Here is a 26228-nt window from a genome sequence, read left to right as displayed (position 1 = left end):
CTGAGCAAACGACAAGATTAAAAACAGACGGGACCATTTTTATGCTGTTTATTACGTCTTTTGAACACTCTAATAGACTCTTCTAAATTATTACACCTGAAGACAATCTCCCCTCCATAAAAACAGTATTAAGAGCATGACATTAAATTTTCACAGCACTGCCTTTATCATCCGTTTTCTTCACTCTCGTACAGGAAGGGGGAGGGAAAGAAAAAGAGGGGAAAAAAAAAAAAAAAAGCATTGTGAGTTAAAGACCACCATAGAAATGTAAGCAGCACAAAGCACCAAAGATTTAATACCAGAGCCACTTGTTCTGAATATTATCAAGAAATCCATGAAAATAATAATAATTTAAAAAAAAAAAAAAAAGATCTCAGGCTAGTTGAGCAGTCAGGAAGAAGCTTCTGCTGCGCTGTAGTTTTCCATCTTTAATAGTTTGATAGACAATCTCTTGATAATATCAGTCACAACTGACTTCAGCGGGGTTTTTTTTTTTCCTGCAGATTTCAAACCATTTTCTGTACAGCTACGAGGCTCTGCTCATGCGGCCTCCATTCTTGTAAAGTGAGAAAGATCCCATTAACGATATCTAAGCATGGAGATACTGTAGTTCTGCATTGGAATATCAAGTAAAACGTTTAGGTACTCGGGATTTTTTTTGCTTTTTTTTCCATATTTAAGTGGCTAAACTGGAAAAGTGGATGTCTTAACACTAGTTTTACATACAGACATTAAAAAAAACAAACTATATCCTTAGAAACCGTGACAGTTTCTCACAACCAACAATAATGTGATACCGTTACTTGAGGTGCTTCATACATGGAGATTCAGGTCATGATTACATCACACCTGGTGTTACGTTTCTGAATGAACATCAGCACATAGTTTCATACTGTACAATGTAGGCATTCACTTATGTTATACTTGATTAAAATCAGCTACGGTAAGGTCACTTGAAACTACACACAATATCAACTAATGGGCATTTTATGCAGGAGATTTAAAAAGAAAAAAAAAAAAAAAAAAAAAAAGTCAGACAATGACATTTTCAGCCTGCATCACCAGGAAATGCTATTCCCTATAAGGAAGGACATCCCAAAACATCGCTCACTAATCACTTAACTGACGCGCATGCAAAGCTTTAACCAAATACGTCGCAGCGGAGAAGTGGGAAGCACAGGATAAAGACATAAGAATAAAAGAAGGTTTGGGGGGAGCGGTTACTAAACCTTTGGTAGACAAAAAAAAAAAAAAAAGCCAAAAAAAAAAAAAAAAAAAAATTGTGAAGGCACATTTTTAAATCCCTTCCTCAATTCTTCAAACTGGGGCACGTTGCGTTGGCGTTGCGTAATATTGCAGGATGCTTACAGAACTGAAAGTTAGGGAGGGCATTTTTGCCAAGAGTGATTCAAAGTGTAGGGAAATGCTGTTTCACGTAGAGCAAAACGGCAGCTGTACGACAAACAGCCACTGATCTGGGTATAATAAAGGAAATGTGACAGAATCCATATGACCCACATACTGATCTAGTGACTGAAAATGAAGCACAAACAGGCACTAATTGTCCCTTTAACATCGTGACATAAAAATAGTTTGGGACCCAAAAAAACAAAATCACTCAAGCCATGCTGACACTTTAAACCACACATTCAGAGATCCCTCCAGAAGCCGTGCACTCCTGGAATGTTTTCCTTTCCTGCCTTAAACGTTTAAATAAGACATAATCCGACTTCAATTCAGATTTCAAGTGGTGCAGTGCAGGTTTAAAATTGGCGCTTGCACTTTTCACCCATCATAAACCGAACTGAAAGCCGATTGTTTCACTGTTTAGAATTCATCTTATACAAGTCCAGGACAGAGGAAAGTCTGCTCACAGCTCTCTGTATGAATAGCTCAGTCAATCACCTGGGGAATGGAGGGAGGGGAAAAAAGGTTCACACCCATGTTTTGTGTTCTTTGTGGCATGACTGAATTTTTTTTTTCATGCTTGGATTAACTAGACCTCCAGAACCCTCCCATCTCAACTCCTTTAGTCTCTGCTATGATATAGCAACAATTTCCCTGCCTGGGTATGCGATTCCAGATACTCTTATCCAATGGAAAAAAAGTCTCAGTCTCCTCCTTTGCTCCTGATTCACCTCTTTTTTTCTTTTAAATGTCCGTTTTCTCCCTTTCCTCCTCCTTCCTCTCTCTCCCTGTACTCGGGTCCAACTGGCCACAGCTGGAGAACTCATCATCGCAGGCATCGTGATCATCATCATCGTGATCGGCGTCTCCCGGAGCACACTGCTGAAGCGGCCCCCCGCCAACACTGCTGCAGCTTTGATTGCAGGCAGCACGCAGCGGCACTAGCTGCCGCACAACATTCAACAACTACTTGGTCCACTTTCACTCAAAAACAGCCATTCACTAGAAGTCCTTCACTGTAAATATAAACCATGTGTGCTGCTGAAAGCATTCAGACATACGGACATTGAACATACATTTGGTAAAACCAGCTTAATGTCCCAAAGTTTGACTGCACGTACATTTAAAGCAGCTCTTAGGATACATTAATCAAAAGAAAACAAGCACTTTCTTTATCATTTCTTCAGCATAAGGAATTGTTCTCCGACAACCCCAGTGCTGGCTTAAGCTCGACGTGTACGCTTTGCAACCACACAAACGCGACCCCTGGGTAACCCTCAACTCCTCCATTCCCTCCAGTGATCACCAATTCAGGGAGCAGTGACATCATCCCTCCCAGCCCTCCATTTTTCCTCAGAGCTCCGGCAAACCAGCACTGTATATATTTTTGGAAGCCGCGCAGTTCACCCTGGCTCACCTCACTGCCGTCCATCTCCATCCCCTTTGGCAACACTGAAGACACATCTGCTGTCACCCACACACTGGGCTGGGGGTGGAGGAGAGACCCAGGAGGGAAAAATACTTTGAGTCTTCACATGACCTTTATATGCAAAGATAAACTCCCCGTCACCCCTGTGGACTGTCTCTCCCTCTCCTGTCGGAGCTAGGCGGAAGGTGTTAGGACACTATTCGGTTTGTGTGCGTCCATGCAAAGTTAGAGGATTTAAAACCCCTATCTACGCTGCCTCGGTTTTGTAACATTCACGTGATACAGATACAGCAATATGTGAGACAAGCAATACTGTTGTACAAAGGAAGACCACTATATAGAGAGTTTGACCTTTTACAATAAGAGGAAACCTTGAAATCCTTAAAAAAAAAAAAAAGAAAATGCACAGTGTGATATTCCAATCTCTACAACATTGATCATTACAGAATTGTATCAATAAATATATTTTGGTCACTTCATTTTTATTCGGGATTAGCAGAAGTTGTGTATTAGTTTGTCCACAGCCACAAACAGCGCCTTAAGACAGACAAAAAGAAATAAGCTATAGGCTCGGCTCTCGAGTTTGCTAACATCTGAAAGAAAATGCCTCAGTCAGGTGTTGGTTGTATAATGTGTAAAGTTAAAAAAAAAAAAATCACATTTTTAAAAGAAACCGTTAAAAAGATTATATATTATCAACAACATCAACAACAACAAAAAAGGAAAAGAAAACTAAATGCAATAGATATCAAGGTGGAAATAACCATGGCATTGCCTATGACCTAGCACATCTGGATAATTTAAAATAGGCAACCAAGAGGTCTGTAGTTACTCTCAGGAGTCCACCTTCTTGCCGTCTCCCTCCTCAATGTCTCTCCCATGCTTTTTTACCCCACACCTCCTCTTGGAATGCTCACAAATCTGTGACAAATCACATATCATTTAAGTCCTGATGATGTGTTAAGTCTTCAGGCTTGGAGCTGAAATGTTAGTGTGTGTTCTCGTGTAAGTATCTGTATTATATGTTGATGAAAATAATGTGTAGAGGTGTGTGTGTGTGTGTGTGTGTGTGTGTGCGTGCATCACTGTGTGAGACAGATGGATCAGGAAGCAGCCAGGGCTTTAATCAGGTACAGTTTGTCTCCCTGCTCACTGGTGAAGATGGGAGCCTTTTTGTAGTGTTCAACAAGCTCTTCCATAGAGTTGAACTTGCGCTGTCCGATGCAGTAAAGGTTGTCCTTCAGCTGCACTTTGAAATGCTTGTTCTTGCTCTGCGCCTTCAGGGAGATGGAAAAGTCGTTTGGCTAAAAATGAAAAGAGAACCGGGGTTACTAACAGTGTTTCAAAGCACCGACACATAACAAGATAAACCAAGGAGAAGGTGGAGGCTACTGACCGATGACTCGCTGTCTCGGATGAGGAAGTCTCCCTCTGTGCCTCTTTGATTGAGCGCCACCTCTGCCTGATGGCGCGTCACCTTTCCGTAGTACCACTCCTTCCCCGCAAAGCGCCCGCTGCCTGATGGCAAGATGTAGTCGCACTCGGGTGTGGGCGGCCCAGCGAGCCCCGCTTGCGGTTTATGGGAGGTGGAGTCCAGCACAGTGACGTAGTTCTTGGGCACCAAGCCCAGCTGTCCATCCGCTTTGCGGCACTTCCACCACTCCGGGTCATTCTCGGGCTTCTCCACCACCTCCATTATCTCGCCCTTCTCAAAGTTCAGTTCCTCGTCGTTGCCTGAGCTGAACGGGTAGAGCGCCTGAACTGTGTGCAGCACTCGGTTTCCGTTCGCTGTGATGTTCACCACCGCAGCCAGTTTCTCTGTCAGCGATCCGGCAGGGTCGAGTCCGCCCATACCCCCTCCCCCCGCCGTCCCATCCACGTCCTCCGTCACATAGTTGGACGGAAACCAACCTGACCGTCCGCTGTAGCTACCGCGCCACCAGCCGTCGCTGCACTTCTCCATCACCACCACACGTGTTCCCTTCACCAGAGACAGCTCATCCTCACGCTCTGCTGTGTAGCTGAACTTGACCAGGGCGGGAAGGTTGAGGTCATACAGCCTCTCTCCGTTATCTGCATTCATATCTGGGTCAGCATTAGGGGCTGGATCTCTCATACCCCCCTTTCTGCTCTTCACTTTCCCAATTCCTAAAAAAAAAAATAAAATATGACGAATATAGTAAAGATGTTGGCGTTTGCAGGGGAATCATTATCATCATTCATATTAAAATTGAACCCAGTGAATTCGATCAGAATCTGAAAAGCAGCCGAGACATGCTTATTTGTCTACATTCAAATTTAAAAGTCATCATTTCAATTAAAACAAAAAAAGGCCAGTTCTTTGGAATTTTATTTTCCCCATAATGGTGAGGAACAAGTCTGGAATTTAAAAAAAAACAAACACAAAAAACCAAAACTGCACACACTTCCCATTATAAACATGAAAATTTAAGGCAGGAAGAAAAAATCCCAGACAAATACCAGGGAGCAATAATAAGCATTATGGGCTGGGTGGGTGAGTGGGTGGGTAAGCAGGGCTAAACATCATTCCTTTTCAACATAACATTTCCCTAACCCCCCGCTCCACAGTCCAAATCCAAATACATTCTTGGGGATTAGGCCTAGGTGCTGAGGAAACAAGGGGAAAAAAAGCAATGCTGGTGTGCTGGGGGGAAGAAAGTGAGTGGGATGGAAACTTGTTTTGGCATGGACCTATAATCTGTGGAAACTAGAAAGAAAGTAAACTGCTGCTACCCAACAGTGGTTAAAAAACAAAACAACAACTAATACCATTTCATTGCTGCTAATCACATTGAACTAATCACCTGCAGCTTACAAAAAACAAAATAAATAAATAAAAACTCAGCAGGAGCATCAGAAATATGACGCACAGGGCAGGTAACAATTCTGCAAACTGTGAGCACTGCAAAGAATTCATGAGGAAGGTAAAAATAAAAAAAAATTGAATGCAATGCTGTATGTCATGTGAGGACAGATAAACAATAGAACAGAAAGTTAAAGATCTTTCTACACTGCAACTGCACTGGATCCACTTTGAATACATTTGCACTAAAAACATGTTAGAAATTGTACTTATTTTTCCAAAGTAATCTCTGTAGGCCACTTGTGATCTTGTGTAACTGAAAGTCACCGTCTTCAGAATGTACTGGTACTTGTTTACATGTATATAAAAGCAACCTGTCATATATATTTTAATGGGTCATTTTGCAATGTATATTACTAGTCTGCCCAGCTGAGATTAAACTGGGCTGTATTTCACCTATACAATCAAAGGCTTTTGACTTCCTTGTTCTAGAGTGCTCTTCCCAGTCTCTACCCAGCACCATCACTCTCCAAACACCCCCTCAACCTGACCGGTGTGCGATGATAAGGAGCACATTCATCAACGTGTTATCAACTGTGGGCTATCAGCAAACTAGCTATTCCTTTCTGTATTTGATGCCAACCTAGCCCACACACATTTCCATAGTTGACCACTGGCAAAAGGGCAACAAACGGAGGCTAACGGTAGAACAGTCACCATGCCCGTGAACCTTTTTCCCAGCAATTGTTTCAATCAGCAAGAATTTCCACCTGACAGCCATTTTGCTACTTAAACAAAGCCCACGTGACGTTACTGTAATCATGACACATCTATGCTCTTACCGATGATGTGACGGTAAACCAGACTGAAGCTAAAACTAACCAGACACTGATATCAGATAGAGCAAGCAGACGAGAGACCCTATTCCTGATTACGTCTGCAAAGCTATTGCTTGCACAATCAAAAGACAGCTGGGTGAAATTATATACTAAGGCAGGGTGTAGTCTCCAGGACGGAGTGGGGAACGTGACTAATGTGTCACAACGCCATACTGAATATCCTTTACCACACATAAATTGCTACTGAAAGGTGTCTCTGACTCAAGGAGAGCAGACAAATTTCACGGTAGTGCTCAGAGTCCAACGTCAAATTGCTTCCAGGTAGACCCTGTTATTAGTCACACCACTGTACATAACTACAGACTCCAGACAGGGTGTTAAGAGCTGATGTCTGTAGGTGGAGGTTAAGTGCTGCGCAGATGCTAGTTATGCATCTGTGCAGTCTTTAGGACTTGAAGGCAAAATGTCAAACAACAACAAAAAAATTGTTTTTTCTTACAAAAAACAAATGTTTCCACAGCATAAATCCACTAGTCTAAGTTTTTAAATATGCATAAACATCACAGACCAAAATCTAGATTTCCAACAGCCAAAGCATCTGCAATTCTTGGAAACAAACAAACAAACAAAGAGTGATTATGCAGGTGCAGGCTCCGGGGTGTGCCTTTGCACAGTTGGAAATGGCCTAGTTAGCTCCATACAAAGGTTAAAGGTGAACTCTGTATAAATAATGCGTCTTTTACCTCCGACTGACACCGGAGACAACTTATTTTTGAGTTTTTATCTCTTTGGCCAGCCAACAGTCCTTATCAGTGTCCCTGTCACAGTTTTTATTTGGCACTTCCTGCTCCGCTCACATGAACACTTTGCATAAAAAAAAAAAAAAAAAAAAAAAAAACGGAGCCACTAAATTTGACTAGATGCTCAATCTGTAGTAGTAGGATGTTCAGATTTGCCTGTATGGCTACAGGTAGACAATACCAGAAGACAAAAGAAAAGAAAATTGAAGGCACCTGCTTCTCTAAGGGCCCATCTGTAATGCTGCTGTAGGTCGATTACAAAAATGTACGTGGCTGTGCAGAATAGGGCTCTGAGCACAATCTCTGGACCTTTTATTATGTCGAACTCAACAAGGTATGTGCAGAGTAGTAAAGGCACAGTAACAAGCACGTACAGGTGGTAACAGCAAACAAACAAACAAAGTATGTAGAGGCATTTTGAAACCTGCAGAAATTCCAGATTATCATGGCACAGATAAGAGGTAGCTGGGCTTAGTGTCTTTTTTATGAAGTAATGGTAACACATTACATAAGTGACGTACGTTAGGGCAGTAACAGGACAGTCTGAGGTTAAGCACTGCTGGATTATATGAGGGCTGAAGCTGGAAATCTTTCATCTGACCAACAGCCCACTGCAACAACTAGTAATGAAACCTTTGCCACAAAATGCCCCACACGACGAGAAGCAGAATCCTTCAACTGCAGACATGAGACAGAGTAAAGCAGCGATGAATCTTAAAACCCCAAAACAAGTCAGTGCTTTCACCTCTGGTTCCCTGTGAAAAATCAATGACTGCTGAAATACGGCTTGTGTTTACCGCAAGCTTCAGACAAACGTTTTACTATAGGAAATATTTTAGAACTCACAAGTCACTAATTGAGGTTACAGAAAGTCTCAAAGCCATTTAACACAATCACAATCGAACACAAGACCTCACCGATTGTGCCGTCATTCAGCTGCAGTGGAGTTTATGACCTCAAATTTGGATTTTCTTTCTAGTGACAGCATTTACACAAATGCCATTTTGCCAAAGAAAACAAACGAATTCTCCATATTTTATGCAATAATCCAACAAACCTATTGAAACACCTACTGGTTTTATTTCTCGTGGGACAACGTCCAAGCTGGCCTACAAAAAGAAAACGGTGTTTTTGGCTACAGATACATGTACTCTGAAAAAAGCAGATTTAAATGTAGAAAGCTAAAAATAAACACCATCTCACCACCTACAGAGTAGTTTCCGCTCATTGCTGACACCTGAACTTAACCTAAAATTCTGCCCTCACGGTGCATGTGTACATGCAGTGTGGGATTTTCAGCTTCCCCAAAAACCCACAAACCCCCCCGTTACTCTATTGCTACCAGAAAAAGGATAACAAGAGAAATGAAAAAGAACTTTGCTTTGGAAATTTTTCTCTCATTTGACGTCACATGCTTTTTCCTGTGTATTTCCTTAGAGGAGGACACAGAGGAAGGAACTCATATTGCAACAGATGGCAGTAAATAACAATGATTAAGACCATGACTTAGTTGGTAACCACCTCTGAAACAGTTGCTTTTTTGGGGGTTTATAGATGAGGTACACTCAGCAGGAGGAGAAGAAAGTGCTGGGGAGTTTGCTCAGCTACCAGTGGTAGACAGGAACTAGTTTTGTTTTTCAACTGTGGCCTCCCTACACTGGCTGGCTGTCCCATTGTCTGCTAGGACCCTTTCGACCTCCTGGCTTCCCTCCATTTCACGACTCTTCCTCTGCGGACGACAACACCCCGCGTCAGGCTGTCTGACAGTGCCTGAACACACTCCTGCTTTGGCATTTTGAGTCCTCCTGCTCTAATCACAGTCATATTCTCAACTGCACTTCTTCTCATGTTCCCTAAATTATCACGCAAACTACACTTATGTCATGTGGTGACAACACAGAGCCTCAGAAAGTGCTCTATAGATTCACAGCAATGCAAACTCAGACAATATATGTACCGCAAAAAAGCCACACTCAGTCGTATGGTTTATGTGCCAAATATAATGACAGCCATGTGTAGTTCAAAAATCAAACAAGCTAAAGGAAAGACACACAAGAGTGAGTTGGCTGTTCTTCAGTGGAGACGACCGGGGCTACCTTTTAAGACTACAGCTTCAATAAAGCTGCCAACGCGGTTGAAACGCAGGAAACGTGCAAACTTCTTTCAACTTCAGCTGTTCGAGACATCAAAAGCAAGCAGGCAGCCATCGATCTCTGTGACGGAGCAGCGCTCGGAGAGAAATACTCCTCTGTTCTTTACGCATCTGGACAGCACACCGCTACAGTCAGGCGCTACAGGAAAATTATTTGGTTAACATATGTAATCACAAAAAACCCCAAAACAAAACAGAAAACTGCACAGTAACTTTAAAACTCGTTTTCACTTTCTCTTCACCTTTACTCAGGTGACCTAAATTTAAATTGCATTTTGCTGATGCTGTAAATCATGTGTGCTCCCCCCCAAATACAAACACGTCAGTTCAATTAAAAAGAAAAAAGAAAAAGATTTCCATAACCACTGTCTTTTACATGATTGCTATTTGGACACGCCAATAAAGCAACGAGTGTCATGATACTGGCATGCTGCACAAACAAACAATAGATATTCAATTGTGGGCAGCAAGCAGGGGGGCAAAGAGACGCTCTACTGAGATCTAATATTTATATTCCTTCAGCCACCAGTTTGTCAAAATGATGCTGAATAACAACAAAGTCTAAAACAAAACTTTTTCTATGTGCCAGCCCCCCCCTCCCCCTTGCATTTTAACTAAACCAAATAAGTAACTCACAATAGATATACAGTCTGGTTTACTTGTTCCTTTTGGATTTCTGAGTTTTGGATTATCATAAACAAACACTTTAAGTGATCTTTTGACTGTACTCTACAGACCAAATTGTGGTTATTCACTGGGAAAATAATCGGTACATTATTCTATAATAAAAGCAATCATCTATAGTAGACAATATAATTCAATTGACAAGGCGGGGGAGGGCGTTGTTAATGTCGGCAATGGTTCAACAGGTCCAGACCCTTGCTCACTTCCTCTTAAGCAATTCTTAATGGAAGAATATACAGGAAAACAAAGACGAGTAAATGTCTTTTCACAGGAGAACAACATCTGAAGGCCTGAGTAAACTTGACAACTCCCCTGCCAAACTTCTAATTATGATTACGTCTTTTGCCTTTTTGGTCAGGGAAGAGCGATCAGTGGTTTTGGAGAAAAGCCGGACTTTGAAATGAGGGAGCGTGCGACAGATAGATCCCCCCCCCCCCATATGATTCAACTTCCTTCTAACTTCTTGCTTCCTCTCTGGCTTCACTTCTCCAAATGCTCAGAGAGAAATGTGCCTCAAATTAGAGTTTCCGCTCGCTGGGGAGGCTGAGAAACAGGAAAACGGAGGGAGGGGAGAGAGACAGAGAGAAAGACTAACAGCTCTCAGTTTACACAAGCAAAACATTTGTTAGCTCATCTCTGTGTTGGTTTCATCACCATACTCTGGATCCTTCAGACAGCAAGCAGACTAGTCAGTGGACACGGACACACACACACACACAAAGATAGACAGAGACAGGCGATATCACTCAGCAGTTACAAGGTGAGATTACAGCAAGCGTGTGTGCCGAAGCCTTTTGAAAACGAGTGTCAGCGTGGCTGTAAAATATCCTCATCCCACAGAGCTGTCCATGTAGCGACATTCCTCTGATAACCGAGTGAGGTGCGGGAGATGGGAACCCGGGTCCCATCAATCAGCAAAGACCCCTTCCTCCTCTTGACTACAATGACTACAGTGTTCTACATAAGCACCCTGCGTCCCTTCAACTGTAGCCCATGACAGGAGGTGGGGTGGACGGTGGGGGAAGAGACCCTCCTAGAATGAGTGGGGGCACCCTTAGGTTAGCATAAGAGAAAACACACACTGGCTATATATTAAGATATTCCTAAACAGGGTAGGGGTCTTCAAGCATGATAAAGTAATACACCTAGCTCACTGGGACTAATAGTAGAAAGAACTGGAGTGGGATTACTGTGTGTATGCATGTGTGTTCAACAGAAAGAGGCAGAGAACGATTGCTGAGGCAATTACAGGCTTCGGCTCAGCAGAAGGCTTTTCAAAAGCATATCCACCCAGTCTTTGCAGCTGCTCACACTCACACACACACACACAAAAGCTGTTAAGACACCCTTTCACCCTCTCTTTACCAGCACAACATGTTAGCACAGAAATCAGTTTCCGCCAGCTCCAATTATGACACATTTACTTGGTTAACTAAGATAAAACTAACCAGTGTGAGAAATCACGAAGGGAAGATGAAAAAGAAAGAAGATTTGACAATTGCCGCTGCACAGCTAGAGAGAGAAAGAGAGCGCGAGAGTGAGAGGAGGAAAAAAAAAAAGAAGCCACTCAAACTTCAGACAAAACATTTCCGGACAACTTGTAAAACAACAAATGAGTCATACTTGCTTTAAAAGCAGCTTAAGAAGACTAGAAATGTAGAAAACTCACGAAAGAAATGTTTGAATAGGTTAGCCATGTCCATTTTGGGCTTGCCGTCTCTCCCTCTCTCTGTCTCCTTCCCGGCCCCCGCTCTCTTCCCACTGCAGCTGTAGAGTTATTCCATGTGAACACCCAGAGAGCTGGGAGGATTTCAGAGCAGGGCAGCCTACTTGTGACCATGTGGTCAGGCTTAGCCAATGAGAGTGTGGGATATAGAGGCCTTCAGCCCAGCTATGGAAGGCAGAGCACAGAGGCCTCATGGAGAGGAGAAGAAGAAGGGGGGGGGGTTGACACTTATACGCGCAGAGAAAGAAAAGGGAAAGACAAGGTATAAAGAAAGTGAAGGAGTAATTTCCTCAACATATAGAAGCAGGAGGGTAGTGTCCTTAAAAAAAATTATATAAGGATCTGTGAGGACATGGCAGCAGCTGAGTGAGTCAGTGAACACTCAGTGTCACATGACTGCAGTTGTTGGGAGAAACACTCATAACTTTACAACAAACACAGGAAACATGAGTACTAAAACACACACACACACACGGATCATACCATCACACATTCTTTCGAACGATGACACTGCTCCACACCCAGCAACGGACCTGGCTAAGAAAAGAAGAAGGGAAAAGGAAAAAAAACCCAAGGTTTTCCCTCCCACATATTATTGAAGAGTCAGCCCTAAAGTTCACAGCTAAAATGCTTTAAATCTACTTATACATCTACTAGTTATACATTTACAACCTTTCTATTGCTATATTTGTGTTTCATAAAGTTTGGTTTATGGTTAGACCACATTTGCTCATGTTTTACTGAGTTGTATGTGTAAGTGAGAAATAGCTGGAGTTGCCATTGCTGCAGCTGTTCATGTGAACCATTTGATCAACGGATGCACCGACAGGTGGGATGTTACGGGGAAGCTCGTCGCTGTGGTGCACGACAACCAAACACATACGCACACACTACAGACAACAGAGAACAGACAGGCAAATAAACCTATAAAAGCCTAGGACATGAAGACTGAGGAGACCTAAACTGCAGCAGTACAAATAAATAAATAAATAAAAATTTACATGCCATAAACAGAAAAACAACAAGAGAAAAAAGGGAAATCCCTGCTTATTTAAGTGAGCAAAAACAGAAAAGAAATGAGCCGCACATTAAAAACTAGAGAGGCTGCTTCCTGCCCTTACATGATTTTTCATTACGAGAGCATTTGAGCTGACAGGCTCATCTAACCACAGCACTCACGCACACACTAACAGGAAGACACATTTCACGTGTCCAACAGATAAGGGTTTTGCAAACATTTGTAATGTATACACTTATGACACACTTCTGGTTAGAAGGACGGAGAATAGCCCCATTTTTTTCTAAACTTTCGGGAGGAAAAACACCTTTCGGACAAAGGGTTTCCTCGCAGAGATCCTCCTACTCAACAGCACGCAGACACTGCCACATCACCAATAAACAAAACTGCTTAAAAAGTACCCTTTTTCCCCCTGCAATTTGATGTTATGCAGATAAATAGCAGACGATGACTAGTGTACACCTAATGGATTAGCGTAAACTGACAACAGCTATGCCATTACGCTTTAATTAGGATAATGATGGCATGTGGTTCAAACAGTTTGGAGTTCAATGTTTAAAAAAAAGCTTCTGACACTAAAGACAAGGCATAACAAACTAGGTAATTTATGAAAAGAGAAATCACAAACAAACTGTGTTACTATGGTGCAGATAGAGGAGAAAACACCTGTGCTGTATCAATTCAAGACAAGATAAAAGAATTAGGTGCTGCTCATACAGAAACAGAAACTAGAAATTGTCCAATTTACCTCCACCTAACACACATCAACAGGAGAAAACATCAATTGTATTGGCATTTAAAAATAGAGATCACCGCCTTACCAGAATAAATGCTTCAAAATACACAATCGTGCATCAGACAACGCTCCAAGAAACTAAAGTTTCAAACTAAAGTGCACAGTGAGATGAAAATCGCTCTCTGCATTTCAACCAATCACATATCAGCCTGCGACCATTCTCCTGTGGTGACTTTCACAAGATTCATCACACGCCACAACAATGTATTGTAGCTGGCCTAGATAAACGTGCTCTGTAATGCCACTCTTCTTTTTCTTTTTTAAAGCATGCAAAACACAAAGCACATCAACCAACAGTCAAAGATGCTGCAAGGCATCAAACATGCGCAAATATTTCATAAAACATCCTCAAAGCTTTACCGGGAAATGGTGAGATCCTCCATAACACTAAACAAATTTGTGGAGAAGAGTGTTAACTTTGATAAAGCTTCAAGTCAAAGTCAGGAAATCATAACTACTTTTTACCTAGTGTGTCTTTGAGATTCTTGACTATAGATGCTTTCCTGGCACTGTTTTTCCTTTCCACATAGTTGGACGGCACAAAGCCTGTTTTGTTGGTGGCATTTCGAACCCTCCACCAGGACTTTGAGTCATCGAGAAGCCAGAGACGCTCGTTTTTCTTGATGTCCAGCTCCTGGTCCTGCTGGGCCATGTAGTCAAATTTGGCGATGACAATCACCTCTTCCGTCATCTTGCACTAGGAACACTGAGAGAGAGCAAGGAGAGACATGAGAGTGACCAAAGGGTATATTCTACCTCACAAACTCTTTGAATCCTTTTAAACATTAAAACATTTTCAAAATAGTGTCATCGAGAATAGTGTTATCTCATGAGCAGCAGTAGCAGTTACTTATTTACACTTATACCGAGCCTTCATATCTTTCCCAAGTATGGATTATGAGCATCTGTTTCCTGTGTCTGCTAACACTTGAGACGCATGTCCAGACTGTGGTGTTTGCTCATGTAGAATGATTATTTAGAAGACACAGCAGACGTAAATTTAGAAGCCGTTTAGAAACAGGCAGCCGTACCTGTACTGCATCAAAGCTGAGAACTTCAAGGGCTCTGACAATTCTGCTGACCTAGAAAAAGAACAAGAACGATGCGAGATAATTACTACTTGCTTCTTCTTAAAACTCTTCTCTGCAGATTTGTCGATATTACCAGGAAACTTCCTCTTTTATACAGTGTTGGCTCTTGATTTTTAAATAAAACGAACCCAGTGTGTTTACAACATTGTCTTTGTAGTGCACCAATGCCAAGATACAGATGATGTCATTAAACTATATTAGCAGAAGGCCAGCCAACATTTCCACAGTTTAGTCTCTTCAGATATAATTTCCTTCCACTAATTGTATTCTTTTAATAACAGTCATAACTGACTATCCACAATGACAGTGTACAAACGAAGCCTTCATACATTTACACAGGTGGTTAGGAGCAATGCTAAACTACCAAACTCTCTTTTCTTTTAGGCATCAAATGTGAAGCGAGAAATCAGAACGATGGTAAAGATTACTGCAACGGGGAAGCAAAAAAAGAGAGAGGCACTGTGCGTCAGAAATGTGGGTACGTCAGTGAGCGAGGCTCTCAGCGACCAGTGATGAAGGATATTATTTTAAATTTAGCACTGGCCTATAAATATTCAAAACTGTGCGCAGCGCCAATGCAAATGTTCAGCTTATATGAACAGCGATGTTTGCAATCATTCATAGGTTCCCTGAGCTATCTAAAATTATGATTTTGGAAGACTGTGATCCACTGTGAAGACTTCATGTTCAACAATGAGCACATTCACAACAGCTGGTCTCATGACCCCTGCAGCCATCAGCACAATCAGAATATGCTAGATTAATACAGCAGATACTTGGGTCAACAGTGAGGGAGTGGGGCACCACTGAAGCATCTGCTTAGCTGCTCTGATGTCACGAGAGTGGATGGAGTTTCACCTTCACCCCCCCCCGCCCCAAAAACTCCCGACTGACTCCAGGGACCAGACACTGACCTCGTTGATAGAGAGCTCTTGGTTTTTATTTGAAGCAGCAGCAGTGTCTAAGTTTCCTTCTATAGCTGGCCTTGAGATACGCCTAAACCTGATCTTAGGCAAACACAAGCAGAAGCTGCAGAGCTAAGTTTCAGCATGGTTAAGCAAGAGGAGGCGGGGAAAAAAAACGAAACAAAACACAAAAAGAACAAATTTATAAAAAAAATTAATTAATTAATAAAAAAAAAAAAAGGAGGTCTGGGGAGATCTTAGCGGACTAAAAAAAAAAGAAAGAACAGAAGACAGTTAAAGCAACATGAGATGATGCTGCCACATTAAGACTACAACAAGTTTAGAGTCAGAAACTAAGAGGTGTGATTAAAAAAAAAATTATTTGTGTAACATAGCTTCCATAAAATGCTGGGTGGGTGGGGGGCACCTGTGGTTTAAGCTTTCCACATATGGGGTGTTGTCTTAATTTGCAAAAAAACTAATAAATAAATGAAAAAAATCATTTGGGTGTATAATGTGGTTTTATCTCATGGCTTGTTATTGCATGCTCCTTTTCCATCCTTAATTAAATTAATGAACACTGCGAGACATGTTAGGGAGTGGCACAAAAAAAACAAAGAGCTGATTTACTCTTCTCGAGAGCCTCCTTCACCCAAGACAAAAGCAACAATCTCTCCACTCCCTGGGCTGGGCTGGATAACTGTCTGCCAAAACAGGAATACAAGTGTGTATATGCGCTCCTCCTGCATTTACAACATCCCACCCTTACTATAGTTTTTCCATTTTACACTCTCCCTAGTATTTCATGACCAAATCGCAAGTGCACAGCTATTCCTCCCATTTTCAGAAAACACGCTGCAACCCATCACCCCCCACATCTAAGATGGCTAAGCACTAAGTGCACATTAACACCACAGTGACTTGCGATGCGAATGTGAGGGAGGATCAAAAAGTTAAGCGACAGATGCCCTGAGCTAATCATGCAGCTGCATACTGAGCCGAGACCAGTCGCCTTGCCCCAAAGCGCTACGCGAGAGGTCAGACGGGTCAAACTGCTCAAACGGTCTCGCATTAACATCAACTGTGGATCTCCACTTACCCTGCTGCCAGGCAGAATTAACAGGTAAGCCCAATCCGCCAGCAGCACATAGCACACATCGATCTTATTGACTTTGTGACTAAATGTTTTCACATTTATCTTTCTAACTCACAGCTTTAAAAACAAAACAACAAAAAAGGACTCCTCTTAAATTATAAAATACAGTAGAATAGCCCTTTATTGTCATCATACATGTACAACAAAATTGTAGTTCGGGAGCACTGTGCTGCTGTATACGTTCATATTTGCCGCCATCTTGCATTTGTGAGACAAAAATTAGGTTAACTAACCAAAAACGTGAAAAAAAAAAACTGTCTTTCCATTTAGAGTTGAGATGAATTAACATATGCAGAATCACCTGTAGTTGGAGAATTTTGCAAGACAAGTAAAAATAAAAAACAAAACAAAAAAACATATTCACTGATGATTCGCAGTGATGTGGAGAAGAAAAGAGGCCAACCAATAACAACAGCAACAACAAAAACCACTACGAGGGCAAGGGCTGCTGATGTGGAAATGTTCAGTGGACAAGATTATCAAATGCGATGATGTCATGACTCAATGCTCCCAGACAAATAGCCTGTGACCTTTATAATGAGTAAGTAGTAGAAGTATAGATGTTTTGAAGAAACCAAGCACTGGGAAAAATAACGTGGGTGCCAAACATAAAGCAAAAACATGATCTTTACAGACAAGCTTTGTGGTCATCAATGAGGGCACCGAGACTGCATGAAATGGTTGGAGAAGTAGCCAGATCTGGTGGTCTGTGGTAAGTGCAGGGTTTTCCCTGCTCGTGGCAGCTCTACTATTCCTCCCTCGTAACATTCAAAACCAGTCTGCTGTCAATAAAGCAAAAAAAAACAACAACAAAAAAAACAAAAAAACAAAACATCTCTAATATTCTGCCTTGAAACAGAATAAAAACCTGTGTTCTAGTAGCTTCTTTACTGAGAGCTTTTCCAACACATTATTATCAGTATCATCTGCTTTAAAGGCTGAATTATAATTTAGATTAATCAAGTAATATCTGACAAAGTATCGGAAAATATTAGAAACATACCGGGGCAGTTTTTACACAAAACAGCCAGCTGAGTGTACGCTGAAACGCTGTCACTTCACAGCTAACAGCTCAAGATTGAACTCGGTGTGGGGGTATTACCACAAGTGGAATGTGTGTTTATAAAAAAAGTGGGCCTCTTTGTGTCATGCTAATGTGCAGAATTATAAACCAAGCGGTTAGTCTGGCTCAACGTTATCTAATGTCACGCCAGGCTAGTGACAGGTCAAGCAGTGTTAATACAAGTCAACCACTCATGTTCTCAAGAGTACCAACTCTAGTCACAACTGTTTCCCATCAGCAATGTAAAACTAACCCAAATGGCATCACTGGGGTATTGAACACAGGTCAGCGATCCTTTATTTAGAGTCATCAGAAAATACCTTTCTGTTACACAAAATTTGACGAGGCTCAAGTGACGGCGTAAACCACAAACCGCAATAACTGCAAATTAGCAGTGTAATGAAGATGCACAGTGCAACTTTGTCAGTTCTTGTATTACAATAAAACAACACTGACATGAATTCACCACATCCTGCAATCTACAGCTACTGCCATAACCTCTCGAGTCTATGCATGAGAAAAAGGGGGAGAAAAAAAGCACACAAGTGAAGGGCCAGTCAAAGAGCACTCCTAGTGGACTCTTAGTGGAATGCATTTTATAGAGATGCTGTCCTGGAGACAAGCATGAGTAGAAAATAGCCAGAGCTGCACTGACGTCAATTTTTGTCCTTTTACAAGTCATATGAGAAGTTATTTGTTAAACAAAATGAACAAACAAACAAGAAAACCTCACAACAGTTGGATATTGTATCAGCTAAACAAACCAAAAAGAACAACTATGGATCCTTGTCTATCTTCACTGTGTGGGCATACAGTGTATCACTGCTCGGCAAGACTGCTGAGGCACTGAGACAGCAGCAGCATGAGCTCACAGAGGCAGACAGAGTAACCTAATCCCTGTGACAGCCTGCTAAAATCACAGGGCTCTGCTGCCTTCTGGAATGTGCTCTTTCTGCTCGCTGCTCACTCAGCCCCTCTGGCACTGCTACACTTCCTCCTTCCACCAAAATGTGCATTTTAGATACAGGGAAGGTCTGATTCACAAACTGACAGCACAGGATGGCGATGGGCCGATTAAGACATGTTTGCGCTTCTCTTCACACTGAACCACAGCAGTTGAAATCCCATGAGACTGCAGCTCATCCCAGATGTCCCAGTTTCTCTCTAAACAAAACAGAAGCACAGCAGCAAAGGGTCATGGGAGACTTGGCAGGCCAGCTGTGAGACAGGAAGTGTGGACACAAGGGTGACCGGATGATGGGAAAGTGATGCAAGCTGACAGAGAGCAGGCTTGACCCTCTTCGAGTTTAGATGAGTTCAGATAACTTATCTTTGCACTGATGCTTGTAATGTACCTTGTTAAAGAGATCAAAGATGAACTGCTGGACTACTTTAAACTTTAGCACCAAGACAGATCACATGATTTCCCACTTTAGAAAACTGTATTGTTCCAGCATCACATTAAAATTGAATTAGTGGGCCTCTAGTGTTTTGGGTTAAGCATATAGGCTAAGCTACATTCATGACTGTGTGAAAGCAGTTGGTTATCCACCCCTCGGGATCACCCTCAGCAGTTGGGAATGGCCTAAAATAGACCGTGGCTCATGTCCTTTGAGAACTGTCAGAGATTTACTCTCATAGCAACGACCAACAGCAAAAGTTTCAAGCTTTCTTTTAGACTAACTTCACATCAAAAGCCCCACTCTACACTCTAAACAAATATGTGAAAGGCCCACATAAACGCCACTGTTTGAAATATGTTGCTTAGCAATTTAGCCTGAAAATCCCATGCAAAAAAAAAAAAAAAAGGAGTAGTGCCATTTTCATAAAAGGCAGTATTTATGTAATTTTGGCAAACTTAATGTCTCAAACACCACAATAAAGAAATTAAATCATAGCCCATGACCTTTTCAAATCTATAGCAGACAAACAAACAAACATATTCTCATATAGGCATCCATCCATATTAGAGGATATCCATTGTTGTGTCTGAGTATCTGTTCATAAAATTCAAATTAACAAACATTACGCTAAAAATTTTTCACTTCCTTATTTCACTTCACAGTTTATTATTACAACTGCATATTCACCCTCAGTCTGGTTGTGAACTGTCTAGCCCACAGAAAGACGGTACTGGTGAAGTGACTCCTTTTCTGTGGCTGGAAGAGGGGGACGAGATGTTAAACAGAATGCCAATGTCTGTGTCTAAGCTGCACAGAGATTCACCTGTAATAAAGTCAGTTTTGATTGCTGAATTTTGATTTTTCACAAAGTCTAAATCACTGCCCCAGAAGAGAGCAATCTACCAAGCATTGCTTCAGAGGCTCACACTAACGTTGCTCAAATGAAAAGAGAAGACAAGAAATGTGAAACCAAGACGGTTTTCATGGGTCCTTACAAGTAGGCGTTTGCTAATAAAACTTCAGAAAAAAAAATGCTGAAACCGAGATTGTCAAAATGAAATAAGTTGATCTGTATCAGCCCTGAAAACCTGATCAAAGCTTCCTTATCAGAAATCACAGCAAGTTACATAACCAAAGAGTTTGTAGAAAGCCTATGATGTTGCAAAAAAGGCAAAACATAGAAAAAAATGTTACTGTAAAGCCACTTGCAAGACTGCACACAAGTCATGCTTTATCTAATTATAATTAATTATTTATAGTGAATGCACACTCTGCAGCTGGCAGCACGAGGTGATTCACCAGAAGCATGCTTTTATTATTTATTATGCTTTTATTCCATCCGTAAGCAGATATCTGTCAGACCTCTGTGGAAGAAAGGATCCATTTCCTTAGACTCAACCTAATTTAGCAGCCTACACCTCTTCATGTACACCCTGAAATTGGCAGCTCTTGTTCTAGCTGGCCTACCCACCAGGTAAAATGATGGCCACATCCAAGAAATCTTGGGTTTAAAGCAACAGTGCATCTGTGATTCTGGAGCTCCAGGGGATTTCCCAATGACTAATCTAAGTTTACAAAGCAGAAGGAACTCCAACACACAGCAGTGCAGTTTAATAAAGCTGCTCTTGGTTTGGTTTTGTGTACTGTCATGGTTCCTAAACCTGCTAGGAGTCAGTATGAACAAAATCTAAATATGGGGAAGTACTGTCATGAAGCAGAAGACCTTGTTATTGTTTCAGTAAAAACCACAGATTATTTGTAAACTGGACAGTAGTAGATATAAAATAGATAAAGGCTTCATTTGAACTCTTCCTACATCCTCAAAAATGCCATCACAATAGAACTAAACAAGCTACTTGTGGCAGACATTTGAGAAGGACACAAGTTGGAAAAATCAAAAATCTAGGATCTGCAAAAATTCCCATCCTTACATTCTCTGACAGGAGAGAGGGGGGAAAGAACATTTTCCACAGAAACGCTCATCTCTGTACTCCCCAAATCAGTCAGCCTACACACATTTCAGTTCATTTTATTTCTTTAGGGTATTATCTGAGAGTAAAATCAATGTTCTCATGCATTTTTAATGAAAGCTGGAGATTGTTTGGCAACTTTTCCATACCCAGGGAAATGGTGTGAAACAGCACTTGTTATACATGTTGCTAACTAGGGCTGCCACGAACGATTATTTTGACAGTCGACTAGTCACCGATTATTTCTGCGATTAGTCAACTAATCAGATCATGCATCCACTGGACGTAAAACATACAGCTTATTGCACCAGCATGCATCTGCTCTTATATAACTATCATTAGCTTACAGCTTGAAGTGTTTAAGGTATGTGCTAACTAAAAAAAAAAGACAAGATGATAGTTTATTAAATTTGAATGACATCTGCAGATTGTTTCGGTGGAGTTTAATAAACTCAGCCGTCTGCTCCTTGCTATCTAAAATATAACAGGACACCGGAGTATATTCTCGAGCATCTCACACTTCTGATAATCAGTCGTCTGCTTGACATTTATTCAGCTGTGTAAAAACTATAACTTTAATCTCAGCCAAACAGATTTACTCAGGAACAAATAAAATACTAAAAAAAAATTTTTTTTTTTAAAAAGCCAAACAATAACATTTTTAAGTTATCTAAGTGACTTATATTAAATGTTTAACCTGAGTAGCGAAAGACGGCGGTGGGTTTGAAAACGATTTGCTGGGAGTCCGGTGTTCTCACAGGCTCGAGTGAGCCTTGAACCCGGCTAGCTATCGAGCTAGTGGGTAACAGACGTCTCAGAAAACGTTGGAGCGCTTTTGAAAATATGCGGTGTCTTGATAAACTGAGCAGATATTTGAGGTTTACACAGCTACATTCTCGCCTGAAAATATGTTAAACTTTATTTTGTGACCCAAAAAGAATAATAAGAGTAATATTAAAACTAACTAGCTGCCGCCATTGTTGACAAATGCGCTGGGCCGCGCTATGAATTCTGGGACACAGCTTCTTCTTCGGGGTTTAACGGCAGCTGGCATCCTTGTACATGCAGTGCTGCCATCTTCTGTTTCAGTCCGTTATTACACTCTTAAATACTACTACCGGTACTTATTCCTGCGTCTTTTGCGATCTTACAAAGCTTCAAACGACGCGTCGACTATTAAATTAGTCGTTGACGATTTTAATAGTCAACGTAATCGTGACTAGTCGACTAATCGTGGCAGCCCTATTGCTAACCCCTTCAAAAGATCCAGCACATTCATTTCAGAGGCAACAACAGATTTTTATAGGGATGGTCAGCTTTTTTTCTACACACAAAAACTAAAGAAATCAAAATAATCTGATTAAGATGCTTAAGTCTGCAACAAAGCCAATATCTCAGCAGTTGCTTGAAGGTCAGTTTCAAGGCGATCAGAAATGCGATAAGAAAAACAAACTGATTCTCAAATGACTGATGAGATTCCTAGGTTGCCGGACTGTTTAATTATTTCATTCTTGCTGTTTGATTTCCCGTGTGATTGCATTCAAGATCTAGCTTGCTTTAATTCAAATATTTTCCATGTTGTCGTTACAGCCAAGAGCGTTATGCCATAAAATTGAACTTTGCTCCTAGGTTTGGGTGTTATAAAATAGTCACAGGAAAATTTCCATCTAGTCACTGATCTCTATTTGCTACCAGTGGACCACAGACAACACTGAGAGGTGAGATTATAGATCCAAAAATCTGGTACACAAGAGGTTTTAATTAGAACAGTCTCATATACTGGAGCTATATGAAGGTCTAACTGTTTTTTTTTTTGTTTTTTTTTTGCATAACATGTTCATAAAGAACATGACAAGAAAAACGGGTGGTGTGGAAGCCACCCATGAACCATCATTTTCTTGCTCCTACTGAAAGTACTGTAGCAGACTGAGGAAGGTTTGTGGACAGGACTTACTATTGGTTTAACAAATTCACAGAAATGACCTAAGCTTGTGCCTAAAAAGCCTGCTTTCATCATTAAAGACACGCACAGTTCTTTCATTATGACAGTATTGCTTTTTTTGTAATTCAGTGCTACACAACTGCTGTCACAACAATGACAGTCGTAGTTGCACGAGTACGCACATCCTCATTATCACTTTGCCAAACCCACTGAAAGAAAACCCCGAACCATAATGGACTAAGAGAAGAAACACTGAAACTGCACACTTCTCCTACTCGACACGAGGAAGTCAAATCACTTCAAAAGAAAACAAAAAGATGGCAAATACAGCCGGGACAGTACACTTTTACAAAAGTTGGAAAACTTAGTCCAAACAAGAAACAATAACTGTGCACTTCCTTACAACTTTGCTTTAGTAGTTAAGCTGAAACTTATCTTTTTCTCCCCTTTTTTTGGTTTCAGTGTTTTGCTCATTAGTCGCCTTTTTGCCCTTTGCCAGGGCACAGAAAGCAGGAGCTGTTGCTCCGTCATATTCTGTCACAGTTAATGTATACAGAGAACGTCTGTTATTTACTCTTCAAACATCTACATGCATGAGCAGTCGGGCACAAAAAAAGAAAAAAAATGAAAGAGGAAATGGAAGAGAATGTATGCAATAACAGAGATTAAGGCGATAACATGCAAAGAGACAATTGCGGAAAAAAGAAAAAAAAAATCCCCATTTCTCAACTTCATAAAAAGTCCAAAAAAAAAAAAAAAGAAAGAAAGGTGACTTTATGAACTAGCTTCTGAGCCCTGACGAGGGAAATTTTAGCCATCGTTTTGACTATCGAGAAAAGCAAAGTTGGTATTTTACCCTGGGCTGCGAGGACAGATTTGGCTGCTGGAAGCCACTGGTAGCCAGACACTCGGAAAAGAGGAAAGGGCACAGCCAAACAAAAAAAGGATAACGCCTTCATACGCATACGATTATTCTGTCATAAAATCCAAACAAGAGCACCATTATAGTGTGGGATGTATGACTATTACAGGAGTACACAAGGAGTATATCAGAGTGAAGGAACAGTCCTCACTTCTGCACAGAAGCTCATGACATGGCAGCTGACAGGTGCAATTTTTTTTTTAAAATAGGTTGCCTAATTGCAGTTTCCATGCATACATTTGATTTTCAAATGTAAGCCTTCGAGTACGAAATGCTGATAAGAATGGCATCACCATTTCCTCCTGCAAGCTGTGGATACCCTCTCTGTGACTCCAACTGAGAAGAGAGCAACAGCAGAGCAAATGCCTCTCTCTTCCTCCTCCTCCTCTCACCTCCTTGAAAACTAACTTGTGACAATAATTACAGAGTAATTCTTAACCAGTCGCTAGTATTTGGTTGCAGAGATGTGCAGGCTACTCGCATAAATCGCTCTGATATAATTAACCACAAATCATCAAATAAATACCTGCAATACAAAAACCTCAAGCTGGAATAATCTGTTGAGTGTTGCACCAAATTTTGTAGAAGGCCACACAAACAAAAGCCGCAAGGGCTCGCCAGGAGTTATACAGACGAACTGCCCCATTGTGCTTCTAAGAATGACATTTAGTCTGGCTTGGGTTGTGTAAGGTAGAAACAATGTTACGGGATAAACTAAGTGTGCAATTACCCAAAATCTTGCCGAAAACAAGATCTAAGCGATCCAACTAGGAATATGTAGGCTCAAATGCATTTTGCACGTAGTATACAGGTAGGTATTTATCCACAAATTGAGTTTAGATAAATTACAAAAAAAACTATTTAACAAACAAAAAAAACAATTCATTGTTGTATGTTCTCTAAGGTGAAGATTTTTCTTGCATTTGAAATCTCTGGGACAGAATGTCTTTAGGTTGAGCACTACTGATCCAAATAAACAGATACCAAGCCAACTGGGTATCACTGGGTGAAGATAGAGGTGATGGACCAGCTATGACTAATTATGGCTACTTGAAGCAAACCCCAATACCAGTGATGCACATCGAGACCACGACCAAGCGAGTTCAACTCAGTACGCAATTAAAAAACGTAATCCTGAGATATAATAAGAAAAAAATAAAGCTGCATTTAAGTATAAACTGTAAATTGGATCAAACGGTTTAACATCACTGTGGCTTCATTTAAATTGTCAGTCTTACAAATAGAAGTGTTTACGTGGTGCCCGCTTGAACGAAAAGAAGAATAAAGATGATAAAGCTGTGTAGCAGTTTTGGTGGAGTTTTTACCTTATAACCTGAGCTTGACAGCGTGTCACGCTAAAACGGCTAACATTAACCTGGCTAAGAAAATTTCCCCCATCTGCTTTTAGTGGTTACAGCCAGACTAACCGTCTGCCAGCTGGATAACAGTGTGCTGGCCATGCTGGCATGGACACTAGGTGTTTTTCTCTCTCTCTCTCCTTTTCTTTTTCAGTCTAGGTTAACGTTTAGCTGTTAGCTTGCGTGAGCTTTAACGCTGGAGAACCGTTAGTGCTGCAGTCTGTATCACAGAGCTTCACCATCAGCGGCAGCTCAGATTCATACCCTGCTCTAGTCATACCAGGTCTTACCTGATTCCTGACGGCCACCTCTTCTTATGTCCTTTTGGAAATATGTTAAAGGGTTACACACAGCAGCCAAAGATGCACAGAAGCGGCATCCAGAATCCTAGCTAAGCAGCCAGGTTTTTTTTTCTTTTTTCCCCACTCCAAGACGCTAGCCTAGCTGACGAGACGCCGTGCCCCGTTGGAATAGCATTTCTGCATCAATGCATGTCATCGCTCAGCAGCATGGCTAAGCTAACTAGCAGCTACACAAGCAGTTCAGACGCTCTCTGGGTCCCGCCTGCTGCCACACGATTGGCTGAGAGAGAATCAGGAGTTTGTGATTGGACAAAGACACTGTCCGTTAATCTCACTGCAGCTGCTGGTGCTTTGCTTTCCCCTAAGCATTCGTCATGTTTTCGTCTCTGTGAGGGTAAAGAATCGATCGAATCTCTACCATTGATAGACGTGTGTATGAAA

General features: G+C 41.3%; 1 protein-coding gene across 3 annotated transcripts; it reads right to left on the bottom strand.

Moving 5' to 3' along the window:
• Positions 1 to 33: 33 nt before the first annotated feature.
• On the bottom strand, positions 34 to 26091 carry nck1b (NCK adaptor protein 1b). 3 transcript variants are annotated; one of them, XM_004546768.4, is made up of 5 exons: positions 25776 to 26089; positions 14707 to 14757; positions 14141 to 14381; positions 4233 to 4984; positions 34 to 4140 (listed from the first exon to the last, which is right to left on the bottom strand). In XM_004546768.4, exons 3-5 carry the CDS (start codon positions 14364 to 14366, stop codon positions 3940 to 3942), a joined length of 1179 nt encoding a protein of 392 aa, XP_004546825.2. In that variant the 5' UTR covers positions 14367 to 14381; positions 14707 to 14757; positions 25776 to 26089; the 3' UTR covers positions 34 to 3939. The 3 variants fall into 3 exon arrangements, with proteins under 3 accessions (XP_004546825.2, XP_004546826.2, XP_004546827.2); XM_004546769.4 differs by lacking the exon at positions 14707 to 14757 and having other exon boundaries at positions 25776 to 26091; XM_004546770.6 differs by lacking the exons at positions 14141 to 14381; positions 14707 to 14757; positions 25776 to 26089 and adding an exon at positions 11805 to 11934.
• Between the last annotated feature and the right edge of the window lie 137 nt (positions 26092 to 26228).

The sequence above is a fragment of the Maylandia zebra genome, linkage group LG9 (genome assembly GCF_041146795.1).
Source record: "Maylandia zebra isolate NMK-2024a linkage group LG9, Mzebra_GT3a, whole genome shotgun sequence".
NCBI classification, from domain to species: Eukaryota; Metazoa; Chordata; class Actinopteri; order Cichliformes; family Cichlidae; genus Maylandia; species Maylandia zebra.
This window is presented reverse-complemented; position numbering and strand designations above follow the sequence as displayed.